Source organism: Hyla sarda, chromosome 3 (assembly GCF_029499605.1).
Source record: "Hyla sarda isolate aHylSar1 chromosome 3, aHylSar1.hap1, whole genome shotgun sequence".
Classification (NCBI taxonomy): Eukaryota; Metazoa; Chordata; class Amphibia; order Anura; family Hylidae; genus Hyla; species Hyla sarda.
In genome coordinates, this window is record NC_079191.1 from 380,851,850 (window position 1) to 380,874,763 (window position 22,914).

At 39.9% G+C, this 22,914-nt stretch overlaps 1 protein-coding gene across 1 annotated transcript in view; it reads left to right on the forward strand.

Moving 5' to 3' along the window:
• The window catches only part of MACROD2 (mono-ADP ribosylhydrolase 2), a 2,467,642-nt gene that overhangs the window by 1,577,507 nt on the left and 867,221 nt on the right, over positions 1-22,914 (forward strand). The window contains exon 6 of the mRNA XM_056567894.1: positions 308-429. Within this exon, the coding sequence (XP_056423869.1) occupies positions 308-429 (122 nt within the window). The remainder of the gene's footprint in view (positions 1-307; positions 430-22,914) is intronic.

Below are 22,914 nucleotides of genomic sequence, written 5' to 3' on the forward strand. Positions count from 1 at the left end.
ATCAAGGTGCACTTGACACCCCCAAGTGAATCTAGTGGCTTCATTTGCATAATAAAAAGAGGAATAACAAAAGATAGAAGCAACAGATCAGCAAACGGTAGGTACAATTGCCATCACTAGTGTTGCCCGCACTTCAAGCCTATACCAGTAGGTTAGTGCGGGTGATGCTGATTACAGATTCTACACTTAAGTAAAGAACTGTGGCACTTTCTTCAGAGTAAATACTCAGAGTCATTGAACATGATTTTATTTATGTAAGTTGAAGATCACGATTGTGATGGTTAAAGTCTTCTTGTTTTTTTTTCAGATGTTATTCACACTGTTGGTCCTATAGCAAGAGGACAATTAAGCGACAGCCACAAAGAGGACCTTGCGAATTGCTACAAGTCTTCTCTCGCACTGGTAAAAGAGAAAAGCATCAGATCAATAGTAAGTCTTCACCTGATTTTATTATCTCGTGTTGTCAAATTTAATCAAATTGGACCTTGCTTTTTGATAATATTCCTAGGCTGAGTTCACAAATGGTAGTTCTATTAGCTGGCGGCTTTTCCTGTCAAGCAGTTCTAGGAAATCTTGACCGCTAGTATAGCCACCATATTAGTTCCATTGATTGTTATAAGCTAGCCGGCGATACTGTGCAAGGATTTCTCATTAAATTAGCCAGGCTTAGCCTTTATAAACATTGGTGGCTACCTTTCCCCAGGTTTTTCAGTTATGTTTATTCTCTAGTTATAGTTATTTCTCCTGCTATAGTTATTTCTCTATGGATGTCTTTTGGTTTTAATGGTCATCATGGTGGGTCAGTGCATAGTATTTTCTTGTAGTAGTGTTCTTATGTTCTTATTATACTTGTATATGGGATCCAGCCAGAAGGAATAGCTTGCACTATTTCATCTAGCAAACCATGATGTATGACTGCTAAATGCAGGGTACACATACCATTACCATCCTTGATTTCATCCTCCTTGTGTCTGCATGTTTTCCCTTGTTCTGGACTACTACAAAAGGGTTAACTGATGAACACATATGGATCTCTGGTAGTCTGGAAAAAAATTCTTGGCTTTCAGCTGGAATGAGATGGAGCTTGGCGACTGAGTTACTGTGCTCAGGGCTCAGGGAAAACTCTGTCCTGTGGTGATCCATGTGAGCTTGGAGATGGGGATAAAAGAGGCAACAGGAAGATCAGGGAGTGAGGAGTGGTGTTGTGACCATATACAGAAGGTCAGAGAGACCTTTTGTGAATGCTATCACAGCAGAAGGCCTCTTTCCGACCCCATCAGATCGGACAGAAGTAGGTTATCTGTCAGGAAAATTTAAGGTAGACTTCTTGATTGAGTGCAATGAACAGAGAATACCTCTATTTTGGGATCTGACTTTAAAGAAATACTCCCCCCTAGACATCTTATCCTCTATTCAAAGGATGGGGGATTAGATGTCTGATCACAGGGGTCCCGCCGTTGGGGATCCCCGCGATCTCAGCTGCAGCATCCCAGACATCTGGTGCACGGAGCAAACTTTTCTCTGTGCCGGATGACTGTCAATGCGGGGCTCATGATGTTACGGCCACGCACCCTCAATGCAAGTCTATGGGAGGGGGTGTGATGGCCATTACGTCCCCTCCCATAGACTTGCACTGAGAGGGCATGGCCATGATGTCACAAGCCTCCAACGCTGCACCCGACACTCTACGTGAACACCGGGTGCAGCAGGGAGATCACGGCATTTGGATAAGGGATAAGATATCTAGGGGTAGAGTACCCCTTTAAGACCTATCTTCCTGTAGTGACTTCCAGATTGAGGGGGCTGTTGGGGCACTGGAATAATTTCATGACACAATCCTTCCTTTTTATGAACCAAGTTATGTGGAGTAGTTACTATTTGTGGCATTCTGATAAGTATTGGAGTGACAGTCCTGTTATTTTACAACTACAAGTAAAGTAAAATTCCAGTGTGCTCTGTTGTTAGGGATAGAACTGGAATTTTACAGTTATTGTCCTCTTGGGCCTGGGACTATTCTCTTTCTTGTAACAAGAGTTTAGGGACATACACATTGCATGCTCATGTCTGAGGAAAGTAGGAGTTCATGAAAAGGTGTAATGGTGTAGTGGTGATTGGGACCTACAGAGGCATTGGGCATTGGCCATTGGCCATTTCTAAAGGAAACCCTTATGTCCAGACCCTTTTACAGGAGTTAATGGAACTCTGTTTCTCAGTTTGGCTCAACACCAAATAGCATATTCACTTATCCTACCTTGTGCCATCCCATATCTTTAACTGATACATTGTATTGACCTTGTCATACCCATCTGTATGCATTATTATATATTTATTCTTCTTAAATACAGTAGAGGGTTGACAGTACTCCACTGTGGAATTCTGAGAAAAAAGGAAACCTAATCTACAAACAAAAAAGGCCATTCAGTATGTAAAACTAAAAAAACAACGCATTTTGAGCAATGGCTATAGAATTCGCAGTTTTGTGTCTGGCCACGGTGGTAGATCATAATGTGGGTGTTCCCTGTGAAATAAGTTAAGTGATTATTCAGTTCTGACACTGTTCGCAGTGTTGCCATAGTAATGATTCCCAACCTGAAATTCTTAAATGCTGTTTGCCTTTAATGACTTGCTTTTTGTCTGCAGTTCACAACAATCAATAGGCTCTGTTTAAAAGGAACCTTTCTACACGTAACAGCACTAACTCGATATTCCATTCAATGCATAAAGAAAGAAACCACAATTTTCTGCTTGTTTCCCCTTCCTGTTTTTTTTTCTTTATTTTTTTTTTCCTTATACCATTAAGATCGTCTACACAATGGTACATTTGCATCGTAGAAATAGGAAGCTTTTTACAGGAGGTAGAACTACAGGTTCTTATAGCGGAATGACAAAGGAAACTGATTTGAAACCTTGTGCGTGCTACATAATAAAATACTCTCACTTATCATTTCTTGTGTATACTACACTTGTTGTACAGTTGTTTTAGTCTGTACTAATGGGTTTAAGTGTATGGGAATAAAAGGGTCAGAAATAAAAGAAAACCAATATGGATGAATAAAAACATTAAGGGGGCAATATATGACAAAAAAAAACAAAAACATTTAAACTACTAAAAGAAGACGGCAGTGAAGAAACATTAAAAAGCTATAGAGAAAAATGTAAAATATGTATAAAAAAAACAGATAAAAGCCGCAAATATAGAGACAGAAAGACTCATTGCCAAAGAGAGTAAAGCTAACCCCAAAATGTGTGTATACAGCAAATGTATATCAAGAAAGTCCCTTGAGAAGCATTGTGTAAATAAGAAGAAAGGGATGCTGTAAAGAAGCGGAAAGGGAACCTGGGGGCTCCCCTGCAAGGTATCCCCCTGTTGGTTTTATAAAGGGGTTTGTGTCACAGACAGGATCCCTATGTATAGGTAGTATAGAGGACCTGTGGGAGATGTCAAGGACCTGTGTAAGTCGGTCACATGTTATGTTATGCAGTCACATGATTTGTTGTCACATGTTCTCCCAGAGAGCACAAGCTTAACCTATGACCCACAGCTTGACCAATGGGCTTTAGTCCATCCCCCCACTATATAAAGGGGCGGCCTTTACAATGCTCTCTTCCTTTACTGAGAACCAGCCAGTACAGAGATCTCAGTGCAAGTGATCAGCATCTGGAAGACCCCAAAAGCTACAGTCATTCCAGTAAGTCACAAGTCTACATCTGCTGTCACTAAAACTAGTCAAGTCCTGCACATAGTCAAGTCAAGTCTAATTTCAAGTCGAGTTAACTACAAGTATATTGGTCCAGTAAGCTGCGAGGTCCTCTGGGTCCTGGCCACCTCTCTGGAAATTCTGGCCTTAGCTGTGAAGATAATTACACCTGTCTTCTACTCAGTAAAGCCTCCATTTGACCATAACTGGTTGTGGACTCTCATTCCACTTCTAGCAATTGGGATAGCGGAGAATCCCGGCGTGTGGTGTTCCGGAACCCAAAAACCACACTGGTATCACGAACACTAGGGGTTAATACCATCTGATCCCACCACTCACACCGCTACACCCGTGGCCCCACCATTTCACCCGGTGGTTCACCACAAAGAGATGTCTCAATCAAGGCTGGTTGGGACAAGTTGTCAGGGACCACTTCGATGATTCTTGGTTCAGGCAGCATGAAAGTGATGACAGGTTCCTGTTAGAGAAGTTATCCAGCTTTTAAAAATGTTCCCCTATCTCCAGAACAGGTCCTGACTCTCCCTGCTGAACTCTGAGTATACAGTAGTTCATTCATTGGGCACCTAAAAAACGGAAACTGGCCTGGTTTGATGGTGACCACATTCAGATGACTTTCCATTGATGGCTGTTTATGTGCCTATTAAACTGCCAAACATATGAGATGAAACCAACCATACCCAGTAAGAGAATTATTGAAGGGCACAACAAAAAGCCAGTAAGAATAACATCCAAAGGTTGAGTTCAAATAGCCAGATCCCATCTAAACTTATCTGAACTGTACTTTATCACTGTTACCCGACCTTTATTCCCAGCTATGAACTCTAAGCTTTAATGTGAATGGTAACCAGTAACACTCAAGTCTGTCTGTAACCCTATTCATGTCTATAGGTTTATTACCATTTATTGGGGTCGTTTTGGGGCCGTACATGGTAAAATTCCAGGCCTCCAACATCAGGTTATAAAATAGCATTAGAAAATGAAAGAATGTCCAGAACTGACAGAACACTACCCTAATGATGTAATGATCTTTTGTTCCTAAATAAGGGACTTAAAACTCTAGATCAACGAAACGTGGCAGATGACCCAGGACAATGTGAGGTTACCTATAACTCTTCTAGCTGAAGTAGCTATCCATGTCATTGAATGAACCATATATTTTAGTCTGTAAGATATATCTGTATTGCGGCTTTTCTATATAATGTGGATATATATTGGTAACTAAAACTATTTTACAAGTCTATTCAGTGTATTTGATGAAAGAGGAATAATATAAAAAAAGGAAACAGAAATGGCCTTTTGTAGCCTTTTGTAATTTATATATGTTTTTATAACTGGTAGGTATCGATTGTAAGAAACTACTATCTGCTACCTCAATAGGTCTCATAAAGATTGTTGTCCAGTATGGATAGTATTTCAGTATGGATTAAAAAATGAATCGGCAGAAACCATAGTAGATTTAGAACATGAAAAAAAGCAAACAATTTTCCGATACAGAGCTGTAGATTCAATGCATAGACATGGATTTATAAGATAAGATAACCTGCTGACTGCTTTAAGCTAATTCTAAGCATATCTATCATATGTACAAACATTTCACATGTTACCATGGCTTTCATGTTTTGATTGTTGGTGGACTTGGTGCTGACTTTTGTGCTTATTATTAAAACAAAGGGACAAAAGCTCAGCTGTCCCAGAGAGTAGAATGAGTGGTGGACGGATTCTAAGAAAGTCTTTAAAACCTTCTGAATGCCTAGGCCCCACTGATTAAAATTTCTAAAATGTCACTAAGTTTGTAAACACAGTTGCCCTCATTTACTACTGCAAACCCAACAAGTTTTGTTGGGTTGTGCGCCAGATTCTGGCGCATTGCGCCAGAAAATCTGTCTACACCTGAATTTGCACCAGAATTGAAAAAACCTGACTAACACCATTTTACTAAGAAAATCCGCAAAACCCAACGTATTTACAAAGGTTTGCACAGAAAATGTGGTGGATTTGAGCTGAGGAAAACCCTACAGATCAGAGCATGTGTAAAAAATAAACAAAATGTAGGGAAAATGGAAAATGTAGGGAAACCTTAGTAAATACCATGGAAAAAAATTGTAGGAAATTAAAACCCGCAAGGAAAACTACACTCCACTCTTAGTAAATCAGGGCCAGTATGTACTCTTAAAGTGGGTTGTCTAGTAAAAGACAACTTATAACCTATCCACAAGAAAGAAAATAGGTGTCTGATCTTAAAGGGTCCGACTACTGGGGGCCCCATTCTGGAGTTTCCGGGGGGTCCCAGTGGTCTAAACCCCCCACAATCAAACAGTTATCCCCTAACCTATATAATTTGCAGGACAAATTCTTTAAGATCCCTCTAGTGGTAGATACAGGTAGCATGTTATGTGTTTAACCTATGTCCATTCAGGGAATTTTGGAGCTCAATTTGTTCAAGGACGGACAGTCATTATAGGATGACTATATATTTTAATGTTTTATGACTTTTAAGGGATATATGTATCATTAATTACTGTTAAAAAAATTCAGTCCAGTGTGCTAATGCAGGAATTCCATATAATGGCTGCTTGATGTCAATGGCCAGCTTTACTTACTGTTTCTAAATGCTCGCCCCAACTATTACTTCTCATATAAATCTCCTGGTGACAGGACATACCATATGTATTTGCTCATGACATATTAACTGACTTAATTTGACCTAATATTCACAAGACACCCCATTCCTGTAGTCACGATAAATTTAAAATTTTCATTAGTTTTTACTCCAAAGTTGTTGAAGACTAAGTCAAATGTAACAGGACAGGGAGCCATGACTACCTATTCTATTTCATAGGAACGGTGAGTCATGGCAGCCCTGAAAAAGTTAAAGGGGTACTCCGGTGAAAAACTTTTTTTTTTTTCTAAATCAACTGGTGCCAGAAAGTTAAACAGATTTGTAAATTACTTCTATTAAAAATTTTTTATCCTTCCTGTACTTATTAGCTGCTGAATACTACAGCGGAAATTATTTTCTTTTTGAAACACAGAACTGTCTGCTGACATCACGAGCACAGTGCTCTCTGCTGACATCTCTGTCCATTTTATGAACTGTCCAGAACATCATATGTTTGCTATGGGGATTTCCTTTTACCCTGGACAGTTCCTAAAAATGGACAGAGATGTCAGCAGAGAGCACTGTGCTCGTGATTCAGCAGACAGCTCTGTGTTTCAAACGGAAAAGAATTTCCACTGTAATATTCAGCAGCTAATAAGTACAGGAAGGATTAAGATTTTTCAATAGAAGTCATTTACAAATCTGTTTAACTTTCTGGCACCAGCTGATTTAAAAGAAAAAGGTTTTCACCGGAGTACCCCTTTAAGTGTACATATCATATGTGAACCTTAGCTCTTAGATGCTGGAAAGAACATATTCAATAGTATTTGAAGAATTTTTAGGGACAGAGATCTGTAACTATCTGCCCAGAATTTAAATATGACTCCTGTCTGTATGTCTCAAAAACTTAACAGTCAACTGTTGCTGTTAATTGAATCTATATAAAAAAAAAAAAAAAAAAAAAAAAAAATATATATATATATATATATATATATATATATATACAGTACAGACCAAAAGTTTGGACACACCTTCTTATTCAAATTATAGATTCACACTGAAGGCATCAAAACTATGAATCAACACATTTCACATAACAAAATTGTGTGAAACAACTGAAAATATGTCATATTCTAGGTTCTTCAAAGTTGCCACCTTTTGCTTTGATTATTGCTTTGTACACTCTTGGTATTCTCTTGATGAGCTTCAAGAGGTAGTCACCTGAAATGGTCTTCCAACAGTCTTGAAGGAGTTCCCAGAGATGCTTAGCACTTGTTGTCCCTTTTGCCTTCATTGGGTTCAGGTCCGGTGACTGTGAAGGCCAGGTCATCTGGCGAAGCACCCCATCACTCTCCTTCTTGGTCAGTTAGCCCTTACACAGCCTGGAGGTGTGTTTGGGGTCATTGTCCTGTTGAAAATAAATGATGGTTCACCTAAACGCAACTCATCAGACCAAAGCACAGATTTCCACTGGTCTAATGTCCATTCCTTGTGTTCTTTAGCCCAAAGAAGTCTCTTCTGCTTGTTGCCTATCCTTAGCAGTGGTTTCCTAGCAGATATTCTACCATGAAGGCCTGATTCACACAGTCTCCTCTTAACAGTTGTTCTAGAGATATGTCTGCTGCTAGAACTCTGTGCTGCATTGACCTGGTCTCTAATCTGAACTGCTGTTAACCTGCCATTTCTGAGGCTGGTGACTCGGATGAACTTCTCAGCACAGGTGACTCTTGGTCTTCCTTTCCTGGGGCGGTCCGCATGTGAGACAGTTTCTTTGTAGCTCTTGATGGTTTTTGTGACTGCACTTTCCACTGGGACACTTTCCACCTAGAATATGACATATTTTCTGTTGTTTCACACTTTTTTGTTATGTCTATAATTCCACGTGTTAATTCATAGTTTTGATGCCGTCAGTGGGAATATACAATTTTCATAGTCATGAAAATAAAGAAAACTCTTTGAATGAGAAGGTGTGTCCAAACTTTTGGTCTGTACTGTATATATATAGTAAATTTGAGTAGCCATATTAGTCCAGTGATGCAGAAGCAAATAAAATAAAAAATGTTGCAGTATCTTGTAATACGTTTTTGATTGGACTAACAGAATTTTGAGAGACAAGCTTTCGGGATTCCTCCCTTTATCAAGTCCAAAGCAAATCTAAGCTCACAAGCAGAAGACACAGGTTACATCTCACAGATATGCAGGGGTTTAGACAATAGATAGAGAATTCACACTTAGATGGGCCATAAATTGTCCTGCTTTAGGAACATAGACTACATAGATAACGATGAGAAAAAGGGAAAGGGAGGGGGGAGAAGGGGAAAGACTGTAATATAGCAGGACAAAGTGAGATGCAAAAGAGAATCCAATATATCCAATATAGTACAGGTTATAAGATATTTTGATAATGAGATAAAAAGCTCAAATTCACATTGAGTCCTCTGTTTTTGGGATCGAAAAACAGTATAATATTGGCTTCAAATGTCTTTCTCTCTTGTATGTTTTTGAAATTCCCTCTCAGTATCTTGATTGTAAGGTCATGTATGGAGTGGCCTGTTTGGGTAAATGGTGTCCTACTGGGGTGCAGTAGTCCTTTTCTTTATGGCGGTTGATGGAATGTCTGTGTAGATTCATCCTTTCGTTGAGTTTACGTCTGGTTTCCCCAATGTAGCATCCCATGTCACACTTGGTGCATTGTATCATGTAGACCACATTTGGGGATATGCAGGAGTATAGTCCCTTAATGTTATATATCTTGTTGTTGCGGGTGGCTTCCATCTTGGTGCAGATATGTTGACAGAATTTACAGCGAGGTTTGGTGCAGGGTTTGGTCCCATTGTCTGTGTCTTTTCTTTCTGTAGGTAATTTTCGGCTCACCAGCTTTTGTTTTAAATTGTGTGGTTGTCTGAAGACCAATATGGGAGGTTCAGGGAAGATTTCTTTTATCATTTATTGGCAGAAATCACTAACTGCAGTGTTGTCCTGCCTCAGTCAGTGATTGGTTGAGTGATTGTACCCGGTATACCCCTTAATTCTCCTACTTCCCTTGTATAATATTCTATTTCATAGAAACATTATGTCTCCAATATAAAGAAAGCGCGTTGGTTGACTAGTGCAGGTATGTCTGACTTAGCCCACATGTGCCATGAATTCAAAAATTCTGAGATGCCCAAATTATTTGGACCTATGTCCATACAGGGAGGGAAAAGGAGATAAAGAGCATGTAAATCCTTTTCTGATGTAAGGAAGCCAACTAGTTATCTACTGCGTAGACAGATTCAGGGCTGGCCCAAGACATCGTGCTGCCTGGGTCCAGGAGTGAAATTCTATCTAAATTCATGATTTAAAAACGCAATTCTGGGGTTTTGAATTTTGTTACTTTTACACAATTTACTGTACAGGATTAATAATGTTTGGACAATTACGCATGTGGCGATGCCTAATATGTTTATCTTTATTATGTTTACATCTTTTTTATATGGAAATGGGAAAGATTATACTTTATTGGTCCCTTAGGGGACTTTTAGGAGGAATCATTAGATTCCTCATACAGATCACTGCAGTTCTATTGAACTCCATTGATCTGTGTGCTCTGCACTCCATTGATAAAGCCTAGTCCAGCCAGGCTCTAACAATGATAGCGCAACAGACAGCAGAGGAAGAAAGGTAAGCCCTCCAGCTACCTCTACAGTGGATAGCTCCTCCACGATCATGCTGCAGGGTGGCGATCCACCCGACTAAGCCACCAGGGATGGTTTAAAGCTCCCTTTAGACACCCTGTGAAGGTGCTGCCTGGACCAATGGATCCAGCAGGACCGGCCCTAGACAGATTCAAGGAGTAATCACTAGTGAAGAAAGCACAGTTTTCAGGGTCTAAAAATTATAGACATAGAGGCGTTATCTATGATTAACACTTGTGGTATCCCGGTACCATATAGTATACCGTACTTTGTATGGTGGTCCCCAAAGCCAGAGTTACTTCGTTCCGGTAGGGTCCTCCTGGTGGTATAGGCCCTAGTCACCTCTTCCTTCTTAAATTTTGTGATGTTTGTGTGTGTATATTTAATTGTGTATACAGTGTTGCAGGACCTTCGGTCATGTGACTAATGTTAATTCTCTTAGGGTATGTTAAAGGACCTTCCTAGGTCACATGTGTGGTCACATGTTTAGACCATAATCCCTTGTGTAAAGTGACTGACAGATGGTATGGACCAATGAGCTCAAGGCCAGCCCCTGCCCATATAAAGGAGCTGCAAGCCAATCCTCGCTCTCTTGGGTTCCGGACTAGCAGAGAGGAGAGATCCGTGCAACTTTCAAAGACAAGACCAGGGCGAAGCCTGATAATACCGCAACTTACCAAATTGTGAGTTACAATACAACTCCCCGCACAAGTCTGCGTGACTGCTGGACCTAAACTCAATCCCCTAAATCCAGCTGAACAGCGCATCTAAATCTCCTGAGCTTAAAACTCACAAGATCCCAACCAACTGTCAGGATCCCAATAGACTCTTCTTGCACAAAGACTGTTCCTGTTTAATTTTGCATAAAACCTGCAGTAAAAGTTCCAACAGTTTTCTGAAACCTCCGGTTGTGGACAATCATTTATTATCCCTCCCTATCGCTCTTGGGATGGGTGGCGATAGGACAAGTATATACAGAGGAGTCCTCACCCTGGCGCCACGAGTGTTAAGGGTTAACCAAATACCCTTTAGGCACTGCACAGCTACACCCCCACAAGCTTACCACACACTGTTTGATTGATGAGAAAAACAGAAAATAGAGAGAGAAAATTATTGTAATAAAATAAGATTGAGATTGCAACCCCTTTTTGTGGCTTAGACCATTGATAATTTTCATATCAATAGTTGTTTTTTAAAAGAACAAATAAATAAAATAAAAACAAATTAAGGAAAAGAAAACTCTGTTCTAGCGAACAGGTTAAGCCACTGAGCCTCCCAGGAAAAATTCTAAGGGAAAGCCTGCACTAGTGTGGGCTTACCCACGTTAACTGCTGCTACTACGGAGAACAGCAGCAGTCACATTTTATTTCAACCGCAGATATGAGAGGCGCTGCCAGCACTTATTAGCTGTTGCTGGGTGGTTGTCCTTTTGCTTAGAACAAATGCAGTTTGCAGGTCATAGATTCCTGCAAACTGTGTTGTCTTCAAAATGCTCCCCCTAGTTGTGGCTGCAGGTAGCCAGAATTATATAATGGAATGTTATGGCTGTGTGAAAAGAAGTAGAGAAACTGTGTACCATATTATATTATTTTCCACTAAGTCTTCACATTTAGTTTCCTGGAAATATGTAGTGCATACTGTGTATTACCTAAGGATAAAAGCTTTGTCATTTTTATGATTTTAGTATTGGATTTGCACAGTAGAGTTCCACAGAAGAATGATTATTGTGGATGTTGTGATATAGTCTTCACTGTCTTTATGATTTATTACTGTATGTTCAATGTAATCTAGATCATGTGAGGCTCAGTCAAGTGACTTGCAGTCCCTCATTGATTGCTGAATTAATTCCTTGCAGACAAGTATTTTTTATGTTCTTCTTCTTAATGATTAATATTTCATGTATTTTATGTACTGACAAAACAGGTGAGATACAGACTTGAGATAATGGCTAAGACCATGGCTAATGGTTATGGTTGGGTTAACCCCTTAAGGACAGAGCCAATTAGCTTTTTTGCATTTTCGTTTTCTTCCCCGCACCATAACTGTTATTTTCCATCTTCAGACCCATTAAAGGGCTAGTTTTTTTGTGGGACCATTGTATTGTGTAATGACACCTTTCATTTTACAATGAAATGTATTGCAAAAATTTTTTTTTATATGTGGGGGGAAATTGAAATTTCACATTTTGGGGGTTTTCCTTTTACGGAGTGCCCATTAAGGTAAAACTGATTTGTAATCTTTATAGGTTGATACAATTAACCCCTTAAGGACTGAGCTCTTTTTCACCTTAAGGACTGAGCCCTTTTTTGTAATTCTGACCACTGTCACTTTATGCATTAATAACTGTGGGACGCTTTTACTGGTTATTCTGATTCCAAGATAGTTTTTTCGTGACATATTCTACTTTAACATAATGGTAAATTTATCTTCGTTACATGCATCCTTTCTTGGTGAAAAATGTAGCATTTTCCTAACTTTGAAACTCTCTGCTTGTAAGGAAAATGGATATTCCAAATAAATTATATATTGATTCACATATACAATATGTCTACTTTATGTTTGCATCATAAAGTTGACATGTTTTTACTTTTGGAAGACACCAGAGGGCTTCAAAGTCCAGCAGCAATTTTCCAATTTTTCACGAAAATTTCAAAATCTTAATTTTTCAGGGATCAGTTCAGTTTGAAGTGAGTTTGAGGGGCTTACATGTTAGAAATACCCCAAATATTACCCCATTATACAAACTGCACCCCTCAAAGTATTCAAAATGACATTCACAAAATTTGTTAACCCTTTAGGTGTTTCACAGAAATAGCACCAAAGTGAAGGAGAAAATTCAAAATCTTAATTTTTAACACTTCCATGTTCTTGTAGAGCCATTTTTTGAATTTTTACAAGCAGTAAAAGGAGAGAAATCCCCCCAAAATTTGTAACCCCATTTGTAAAGTGCTCCGTAGGTGCACTAGAGGGCAATGGGATTTTGGAGAGTGACTTTTGCTGAAATGGTTTTTGGGGGGCATGTCACATTTAGGAAGCCCCTATGGTGCCAGAACAGCAAAAAAAAAAAAACATGGAAAACTATTTTGGAAACTACACCCCTCAAGGAACGTAAAAAGGGGTACAGTGAGCCTTAACACCCCACAGGTGCTTGACGACTTTTCAACATTTTCTGAGTATGGAAATACCCCATGTGTGGACGCCATGAGGGGTGTAGTTTCCAAAATGGGGTGACATGTGTGTGGGGGGGGGGGGGGGTCCATTGTTCTGACACTATGCGGGCTTTGTAAACACACTTGGCCTTCAATTCCAGACAAATTTTCTCTCCAAAAGCCCAATGGCGCACCTTTTCTTCTGAACATTTTTGTTTGCCCGCAGAGCACTTAACATCCACATATGGGGTATGTTCTTACTCAGAAGAAAGGGGGGCTACAAATTTTGGGGGGCTTTTTTCCTATTTTCCCATGTGAAAAGAAAAAAACTTAGGGCAACACCAGCATTATAGATTAAAAAAAAATGTTTTTGTTCATTTTCCTATCCAACTTTAATGAAAATTTGTCAAACACCTGTGGGGTGTTAAAGCTCACTATACCCCTTGTTATGTTCCATGAGGGGTGTAGTTTCATAAACTGGGTCACAGGTGGGTATTTATTTTTTTGCGTTTATGTCAGAACCACTGTAAAATCAGCCACCCCGGTGCAAATCACCAATTTAGGCCTCAAATGTACATAGTGCGCTCTCACTCCTGAGCCTAATTGTGCGCCAGCAGAGCATTTTACGCCCACATATGGGGTATTTCTGTACTCAGGAGAAATTGTGTTACAAATTTGGGGGGGGGGCTTTTTTTTTTTTTTTTTTGCTTTTACCTCTTGTGAAAATAAAAAGTATGGGGCAACAGTGTTAAATTTAAAAAATAATTTACACTAACAGCCGATGGCTGTCCGGGCATGCTGGGAGTTATAGTTTTGCAACATCTGGAGGTCCGCAGGTTGAAGACCACTGATGAAGGGATTGACAGGCGGTGATGATGAAGAGGGGGGGGATGATGACGGGGTCTAGATGATTACATGGGGGGATGATGTATTTCCCACCCTAGGCTTATAGTCGAGTCAATAACTTTTCCTGTTTTTTTGGGGTAAAATTAGGGGCCTCGGCTTATATTCGGGACGGCTTATACTCGAGTATATACTGTATTTGTTTTTTTTATATTTTAACAAGGCCTTAACATAACAGAATGCAAAAAATGTGTCTTAGGGGGAGTAAAACCAATAGAGTCACTAGTCTGGGTGTACATATGGATGATAGACTACAGAACAGTGCACAAGCAGTTGCTTCTATGACTAGCAGGATATGGTCATGTATTATAAAAAGCATGGACTTGTGGGACAGAGATCTTCTGCCTGTTGCCTCGGCTCTCCCGATGCATGGAGCTGTGTCGACCACCGCACAAAGTGGTGGTTGTCATACACCCTCCATTCACCTCTATGGGAGAGCAGGAGATACACGAGGACAGCACTTCAACTTTCCCATAGAGATGCATGGAGGGCGCTTGCCGACCACCGCTCAGTGCATGAGGAGAGCTAACGCGCTGTGCAAGAGGTCTGACAATTATCCCCTATCCTTTGCATAGGGGATAAATGTCCCTAGCCTGGATAACTCCTTTAAGGAGATGGAAAAGTGCCTTTAGGTTTATACTGTCAAAGTATTACATTTTCCCTGTTATTCTCAATTCTCCAATTTTTTCTTATTTTACATAATAACAGGAGAGTTCTCTCATTCTTTTATTATAATGACCATTTTAGTTTTTTACAGACATGAACAGTCCCTTGTTATAATCTAATATATAGTCAAAGCTGTCACTGTACATTTACAGAGAGAAATTAATTCATAACATTGTATCGCACTGAAACATGACATGTATAGATAAGAATTCTTCCAGGGCCAGGCGTGACATTTATATTCTCCATGAGCATACACACCTACGGAATTATGGCTTTGCTCAGGATCCCGCTGACTGATCTGTACATTAACCATGTATATCCACCATAGCCAAATAAATGCTAATAGCATACTTAGCTGTCAATCACATTCCATTTTTAAACCTAATCTAATAGCACAGCTAAGGCCATTTCACAGATGAAGACCTTGAAATCCCATGGAAGGTTAATATGAAAAGGTCTGGGATCTGATTGTATATCAGGCATGGGGATATAATTGCTATATATACAGTCAACTCACTAGAACAGTTATTTATTTCTCTATGGATTTAATATTATTTTTATATCAAAAGACAAGCAAGAGCATGGTAGGGAGCACTCACCCAGTCACTCTTTCAATGGCAGTCTCTGAACCTTGTCATCTTTGAATAGGAGCGGGGAGGTGGCAGATGGAACGGGGGAGTTCAGACACTGGCCACAGACTGTATCACGCCGCTTGGCGCTTCGTCAGGCCGTGGCCTGACGAAGCGCCAAGCGGCGTGATACAGTCTGTGGCCAGTGTCTGAACTCCCCCGTTCCATTTGCCGCCTTCCCGATCCTATCTGGAGATGACAACATTCAAAGACTGCCATTAAAGAAGGGACCGGGTGAGTGCTCCCTACCATGTTCTTGCTTGTCATTTGATGTTATAGTGTCTTCCTTTTTACGAGTAGCACCTACATACGTTCTTATTCCGGTATTCCAGCACGTCCCATGTGTGCCTGAACCCTCTATCATTGCAGATGTTGGTGGCAGTGCCGTTTTTTGTTTTTCTACTTCTTTGTTTAGTAAAAAAAAAATTTGATATATGTTCTATATACCACCCATAAATTGAAATTCCAAAAGTTTTATTTTTATTTTAGATCTGAAAAAAAAAGTAACTTTTGCGAGAAAGTATAACTTTCTCAGGTTAATTCACAGTAATTCAAGAAACAGACTCAGGAGTCTCTTTGAAAACCTTGTGATGCCTGATACAGATTTACAATTTCAGCGCGGCAAGGTTCAGGCGCCATTTTCAGCGCAGCAGGTAACCTGTGCACAGCTTTGTACGTGTGTGTTAACTCATCCATTGTGCCAGGTACTTTGTGAAGACTTGGAGACAGTCTAAAACTATGTACAGTATTTTTCTTCTTGAGTTTTAATACTCCATCTTTTACTATGTTACCTTTTATCATAGATTTGTATGGAATCTAACTAGTCATCAACCTGCTTATGTGTTGGAAGGGTTAAACAGCAAGTACCAATAATCATGCATTGTCAGGTATTCATAAAATTCATCAAAAATGTTGTAATATTAAACCAGGGTCAGTAACCGATTATAATGAGTGGTTTAAGCATTGTCAAAGAACACATGTTTTCAAAAACTCACATATTTTTTACATGCGCAATGCAAAAAATGCTGTGTTTAATAGTGGGAGAGAGGTGGGCTTACATCTGATCAGATACGTTCTCTTTTTTTTCCCATTTGGTTCAGACTGTCATGACAACTTCTACCAGTCAGGATTCTTTTCTGCAGAATTACCACACTAAAACATTTTAGGCAACATCGGCATTTCTATACAAACATCCTAACTATGGTCCCTCAAATGATAATAAATCCCCCATAAGACCCCCTTCCTTCAAATTTTGCCCCCTTTTCTCCAAAATCTCTGCCCATTAGGTAGGCAGTAGTATACATTAAGTATAGAGGCAGACTACCCCCGCATTATTTAGAAAGGCAAACACTCTCTCCCCATTATGAAGATTGAACACTCCTCCCCTCTCCATCATGTAAATAGGCAAACTCCACCCTAGCAGGGGGAACAGTAAGTCATCGGACAGGAGAGGCAGCAGGAGGGACAGTAAAGCATCTGACAGCATCAGGAGGGACCATGGAGTATATGGCAAAAGGGGGGCAGTAGGGATAGTGAGGCATGTAAGAAAAGGGGTAGTAGTAGGAACAGTGAGGCATGTGATAGGAGGGGTAGTAGTAGGAACAGTGAGGCATGTGATAGGAGGGGTAGTAGTAGGAACAGTGAGGCATGTGATAGGAGGGGTAGTAGTAGGGACAGTGAGGCATGTGATAGGAGGGGTAGTAGTAGGAACAGTGAGGCATGTGATAGGAGGGGTAGTAGTAGGGACAGTGAGGCATGTGATAGGAGGGGTAGTAGGGACAGTGAGGCATGTGATAGGAGGGGTAGTAGCAGGGACAGTGAGGCATGTGATAGGAGGGGTAGTAGTAGGGACAGTGAGGCATGTGATAGGAGGGGTAGTAGTAGGAACAGTGAGGCATGTGATAGGAGGGGTAGTAGTAGGGACAGTGAGGCATGTGATAGGAGGGGTAGTAGTAGGAACAGTGAGGCATGTGATAGGAGGGGTAGTAGGGACAGTGAGGCATGTGATAGGAGGGGTAGTAGCAGGGACAGTGAGGCATGTGATAGGAGGGGTAGTAGTAGGAACAATGAGGCATGTGATAGGAGGGGTAGTAGTAGGGACAGTGAGGCATGTGATAGGAGGGGTAGTAGTAGGAACAGTGAGGCATGTGATAGAGGAGGGGTAGTAGGGACAGTGAGGCATGTGATAGGAGGGGTAGTAGCAGGGACAGTGAGGCATGTGATAGGAGGGGTAGTAGTAGGAACAGTGAGGCATGTGATAAGAGGGGTAGTAGCAGGGACAGTGAGGCATGTGATAGGAGGGGTAGTAGTAGGGACAGTGAGGCATGTGATAGGTGGGGTAGTAGTAGGGACAGTGAGGCATGTGATAGGAGGAGAAGGGTGAGGAGGAGAAGACAGCTGTCTCCTCTCCTCAATGTACCGGAGTGACGCCTCTGTTCAATCTAAAAGCAGGAGCTGCTGCCTCTTGTCCTGTATCCTCGTGTGTAGCACAGTGCAGTTCAGGAGGAGAGCAGAGGATGGCCCCTAGGAGGCAGCAGCTCCTGCTTCTGGTGCACTACAGCGAGTGGCAGAGCAGGCAGTGTGCCCTCTTTCAGGACACGCCATCAATCATTTAAGCTTGGAAAAATCCCTTTGATGGATTTTTTTTTCACAATGTGTCTACTCCATATGCATACATTATCATAAAAGTGTGATCTTTGGTAGTTTAATCACTGTTTGGGACCCCCATTAACCTCTTTTTTAGGTTCTATCTAATTACAGTGCCTTAAAAGTTTTTAGGTAATCAATAGAGCAATAAAATGTCAAAACATATATATATATATATATATATATATATATATATATATATATATATATATATATTGGTCACGGTTTAACTGCTGATTTCTCGGCGGGAAATGAAACTAGCGGCCACCTCCAGCGTAAATCATTAGAGTATCCGAACACATACTGAGAAATAAGGAATCATTACCAGAGATGGGTGCGGAATATCTGTAAATCACATACAGTACATTTCAACTTTTTTCCGTTAAAACTTTAGTTATGAGAACATGACACTATTTTACATAAAGTATACGTTTAATGAATAGCTGCAGGAATAATATTTTCTTTCACTTGTGAACATGAAATCAGTGAATGTATCTTCCTAGTGTAAATAAGACATTTTCTTTTAATCTTTCACTTATCAATATTGCAGAGTATAGGAGTAGTTGTAGCTATTCACAAGACATGTCTTGGATCTGCTCTGCATACTGATAACAGGCTTTATCCTTTGACAAGCTTAACAGAAACTCAAATCAAACAGTTTTTTCCCCTGTAGATTAATAATACCCGGAGGCCCTATAGTATTTTCAGAATAATCTATTCCAATATAATATTTACATTCAGCATAGCTTCATTGCTATAGTAGAATCTATAATGTATTTCTCTGCAATATTCAGATTCAGGATAAAAGTATTTATTAGCATTAATAATATTAATTAAAAACCAAAACTATAAAACAAAACAAAAATGTTTCACATTAGACAAAGTAAATTCTGAAGTTTAAAATTCAGTATGGTTACTTATTGACACTCATTGACTTAAAAAACACAGAGAAGGAGATGTTGGAATCAAATGAAAATGTTATATGGTGAAAAGATAAGTTTATTGGGGGGAATCCGTCAGATGTAAAGGAGGCTCTAGTACCCAGTTAGACCGCCTCTAGCTTGGATAGAATATGATATACGGTTGGGCATGGAGGCATACTGGTTTTGTATGGTATCCTGCAGGACATTTTCCCACAGATGTTGCAGCTGGGTGACCATTACCCTGCTGAAAATTGCTAATTGAAAGCCATGAGAAGCAACTGATGTGGCCGTATGATGTTCTGTACATATCACTGAGCTGTTGAGCAAAGTGTTGCTAAATAGCAATAGCAAGATTGAAGCGTTAACCACAAGGCCTCCATACTCAAACCCAGCTGCCATTGAATCTCATAACCTTGAATTTGTTACAAAAGAGGATGATACTGTTCCAGTCTGTAGAAGTCCAACTTTCTTATTCATGATACCATTGCACATAAAGATTGGCTGTCAACAGGAGGACATGTATTGGGTGTCACGACATTAAATTTCCTTCTGCTCTGCACCTGGAAAAGATCCAGACAGAGACAGGGGTATGTAATGAAGGGACCACATGTGTCTACATGATGGACAAAGAAAACTGTAGGAGCGGCTCATTCTTCTCGGTGAATCATATAACCACTGCTCCCAACACCTCCTAACTGCTTAGTTAGAACGGACTGTATGTTGGGCAGTTTGTCAAAACAACAATCCTGCTCCTCTCAGTCCAATGGTTCAAGCTGGTTTTAAGCTCTGTTTACGGGGTGAAATGTCTTATGGTGAGAAATTGTTGACTGATGTGACGCACTCAGTGGTACAGTACCCAAAAATGACTGAAATCTGAAGATTTTGGTTTCATGGTTGTTGCTGTTCAGCAGTACAGAGTTGATTCTAGTTAACTGTGCGATAGAGTGAACAGCCGCAACAAAAAGTTCTAAGAGTCAGAACTTCCTTATTTCCTGAAATTAAATACAATACAATGTTTATATCCTGGGTGAATTTTTGTACTATATTGCCATGAAATCTAGTTAGGAATTCCACAGAAAACTTTTTATAATCCACAAAAAGATAAACATATTATGGCGACAGTGTTGTGTAGGTTTCTTTGTGGGTTTTAATTCCCTACAATTTTTTTTCCACGATTTTAACTAAGGTTTCCCTACATTTTCCACTTTCCCTACATTTTTCACTTTTACACATGCTCTGATCCTCAGCTGAAATCCACCACATTTTCTGTGGAAACCTTAGTAAATTTAAGTTTTTGTGAAAATGTCGGGAACATGCACCGTTTCTGTGACCACGCCCAATTTTCCTGACGGCCACGCCCCTTATTTTTGGGTTTTCTTAGTAAAATGGAGAGTTAGTCAGGCTTTTTTAAATTCTGGCGCAAATTCTGGCGCAGACATAATTTCTGGCGCAATGTGCCAGAATCTGGCGCACAACCCGACAAAACATGCAATAGTAAATGAGGGCCATTCTGTATGTAATGGGATGGCTAAAGATTTTATAACTCTAGGAGTCTAGAAAATCTAGCCTGCCAATACATCCCTGGTTTTAAAGTGTATGAAGCGCAAGTCACATTTGATTTTAAACAATAGGACAAGTGTCAGAATGTAATGTAAAACATTCTGTTCAATGTCTCTTCAGACACTTTTTATATCTCAAACACACTTTCCATCTCCCAAAATGTTCAGATATAATGAATTTGATCTTCTCACAATATTTGAAAAAGAATAAGGCTTCAGATATTAATGCTTCAACTTTATGCCCACATTCCGAGGTGTTGCCAAGAACCTTCACCAGTAGCAAAGTCTAAAAGCATCAACACTTTCACATATTCCTTTTCTTTATTGGGCATAAAGAGTATAAAGACTCACCTGATAGACACATCATTAGATTCACAGATCTTTCCCAGGTCTTTCATCCTTGTCCTACCAAGCTCCAGTCTACGTCACCCTTCTTGAATGCTAAATTCTCTTTTGTTAATAATTGATTCAAGTAAGCAAAGCTGTCTACTACTTCTAAGGTTAGCTGCCGTTTCTGTTGTCATCCCTTTTGCTTTCTTTATTATACTGAAATCTCACCTCTCCATTTTGTTCTTATGTTCTAATATAGATTTCAGGTCTTCTATATAGTGCACTCTGGGTATATTGTTATTATTTAGCAGATGGGGTTCTTTAATGGCAAGTACATCTTTTCCCACCTTCTCATATTAGACCAATTGCAAAAACAATGAGGCAGATTAGATCATTTGGACCATAGTAAGTAATCAGCTACACTAACGAAAATATCCCCAACTCCTTTATTGTTGTGATCAGTTGGGAACCAACTCAGACAGTGACTAGAAACCTCTTCTCCTGTTGGGCTCCTTACACACTATTTGTTCTCCATTTTAAAGACCCGTTACAATGTCCCATTAAGAAACCCTTAAAAAAGGCCATTACAAAATCCCATTCAAGTCTATGTGATTTTTTACCCGTTATAGCCCGTTATGAATAACGGACGTTATTTTTGACGGGAGAAAAATGAGTGCATGTAACATTATTCTCCCATCACAAATAATGTACATTATTCATAACGGGCTATAACGGGTGATAACTGATAATCAAAAAATCCCATAGACTTGAATGAGATTTTGTAACAGCCGTTTAAGGGACTTTTTTAAGGGTTCTCTTAACGGGGCATTGTAACGGGTCTTTAACCCCTTCCCGACCCAGGATGTGCCGGTACATCCTAGGTCCTCTTCCTTTCTCTCTCCCTTCTATAATTACACGGCATGGCACCTAGCAACGGTCGGGACCTGTGGCTAATAGCGGGAGGCACTGATCGCTGTGCCATGCGTTATTAAAGGGGTATTCCAGGCAAAAACTTTTTTATATATATCAACTGGCTCCGGAAAGTTAAACAGATTTGTAAATTACTCCTATTAAAAAATCTTAATCCTTCCAATAGTTATTAGCTTCTGAAGTTTTCCGTCTAACTGCTCAATGATGATGTCACGTCCCGGGAGCTGTGCATGATGGGCGAATATCCCCATAGGAGCTGGACAGCTCCTGGGACGTGAGTCATCAGAAAGCAGTTAGACAGAAAACAGCAACTCAACTTCAGAAGCTAATAACTATTGGAAGGATTAAGATTTTTTAATAGAAGTAATTTACAAATCTGTTTAACTTTCCGGAGCCAGTTGATATATAAAAAAACTTTTTGCCTGGAATACCCCTTTAACCCTTTAGACGCGGCGTTCAAAGTTGATCGCCGTGTCTAAACTGAAAGCCAACCCGTGCCATTTAGCTCAGTGGGCTGTTCGGAACCGCCACAGCAAAATCGTGTTGTCCCAAACAGCTGGAGGACACGAGGAGGGTTCATTACCTTCCTTCTCCATTTTCGATTGCTGAATGACTGCTCTGTGCCTGAGATCCAGGCATGAGCAGTCAAGTGGCAGAATCATTGATCAATGGTTTCCTATGAAATAACAATGATCAATGTAAAAGATCAGTGTGTGCAGTGTTATAGCCCCCTATGGGGGCTATAACATTGCAAAAAAAAAGTGAAAAAAAAGTTAATTAAGATCATTTAACGCCTTCCCTAATAAAAGTAAGAATCACCCCCTTTTTCCCATTTGAAAAAAAAACTGTGTAAATAAAAATAAACATATGTGGTATCGCCGCATGTGAAAATGTCTGAAAAAATTCCAAAGTCCAAAATAGCATATATTTGGTCACTTTTTATATAATGAAAAAATGAATAAAAAGTGATCACAAAGTCCAATCACGGCGCAAAAAATTAGCCCTCCTATCGCCCCGTTTGCAGAAATAAAAAAGTTATAGGGATCAGAAGAAGACAATTTTAAATGTTTACATTTTCCTGCATGTAGTTATGATTTTTTTTCCAGAAGTACAACAAAATCAAACCTATATAAGTAGGGTATCATTTTATCAGGGTATCGGGAGAATAGGGTTGCAGGTTGCCC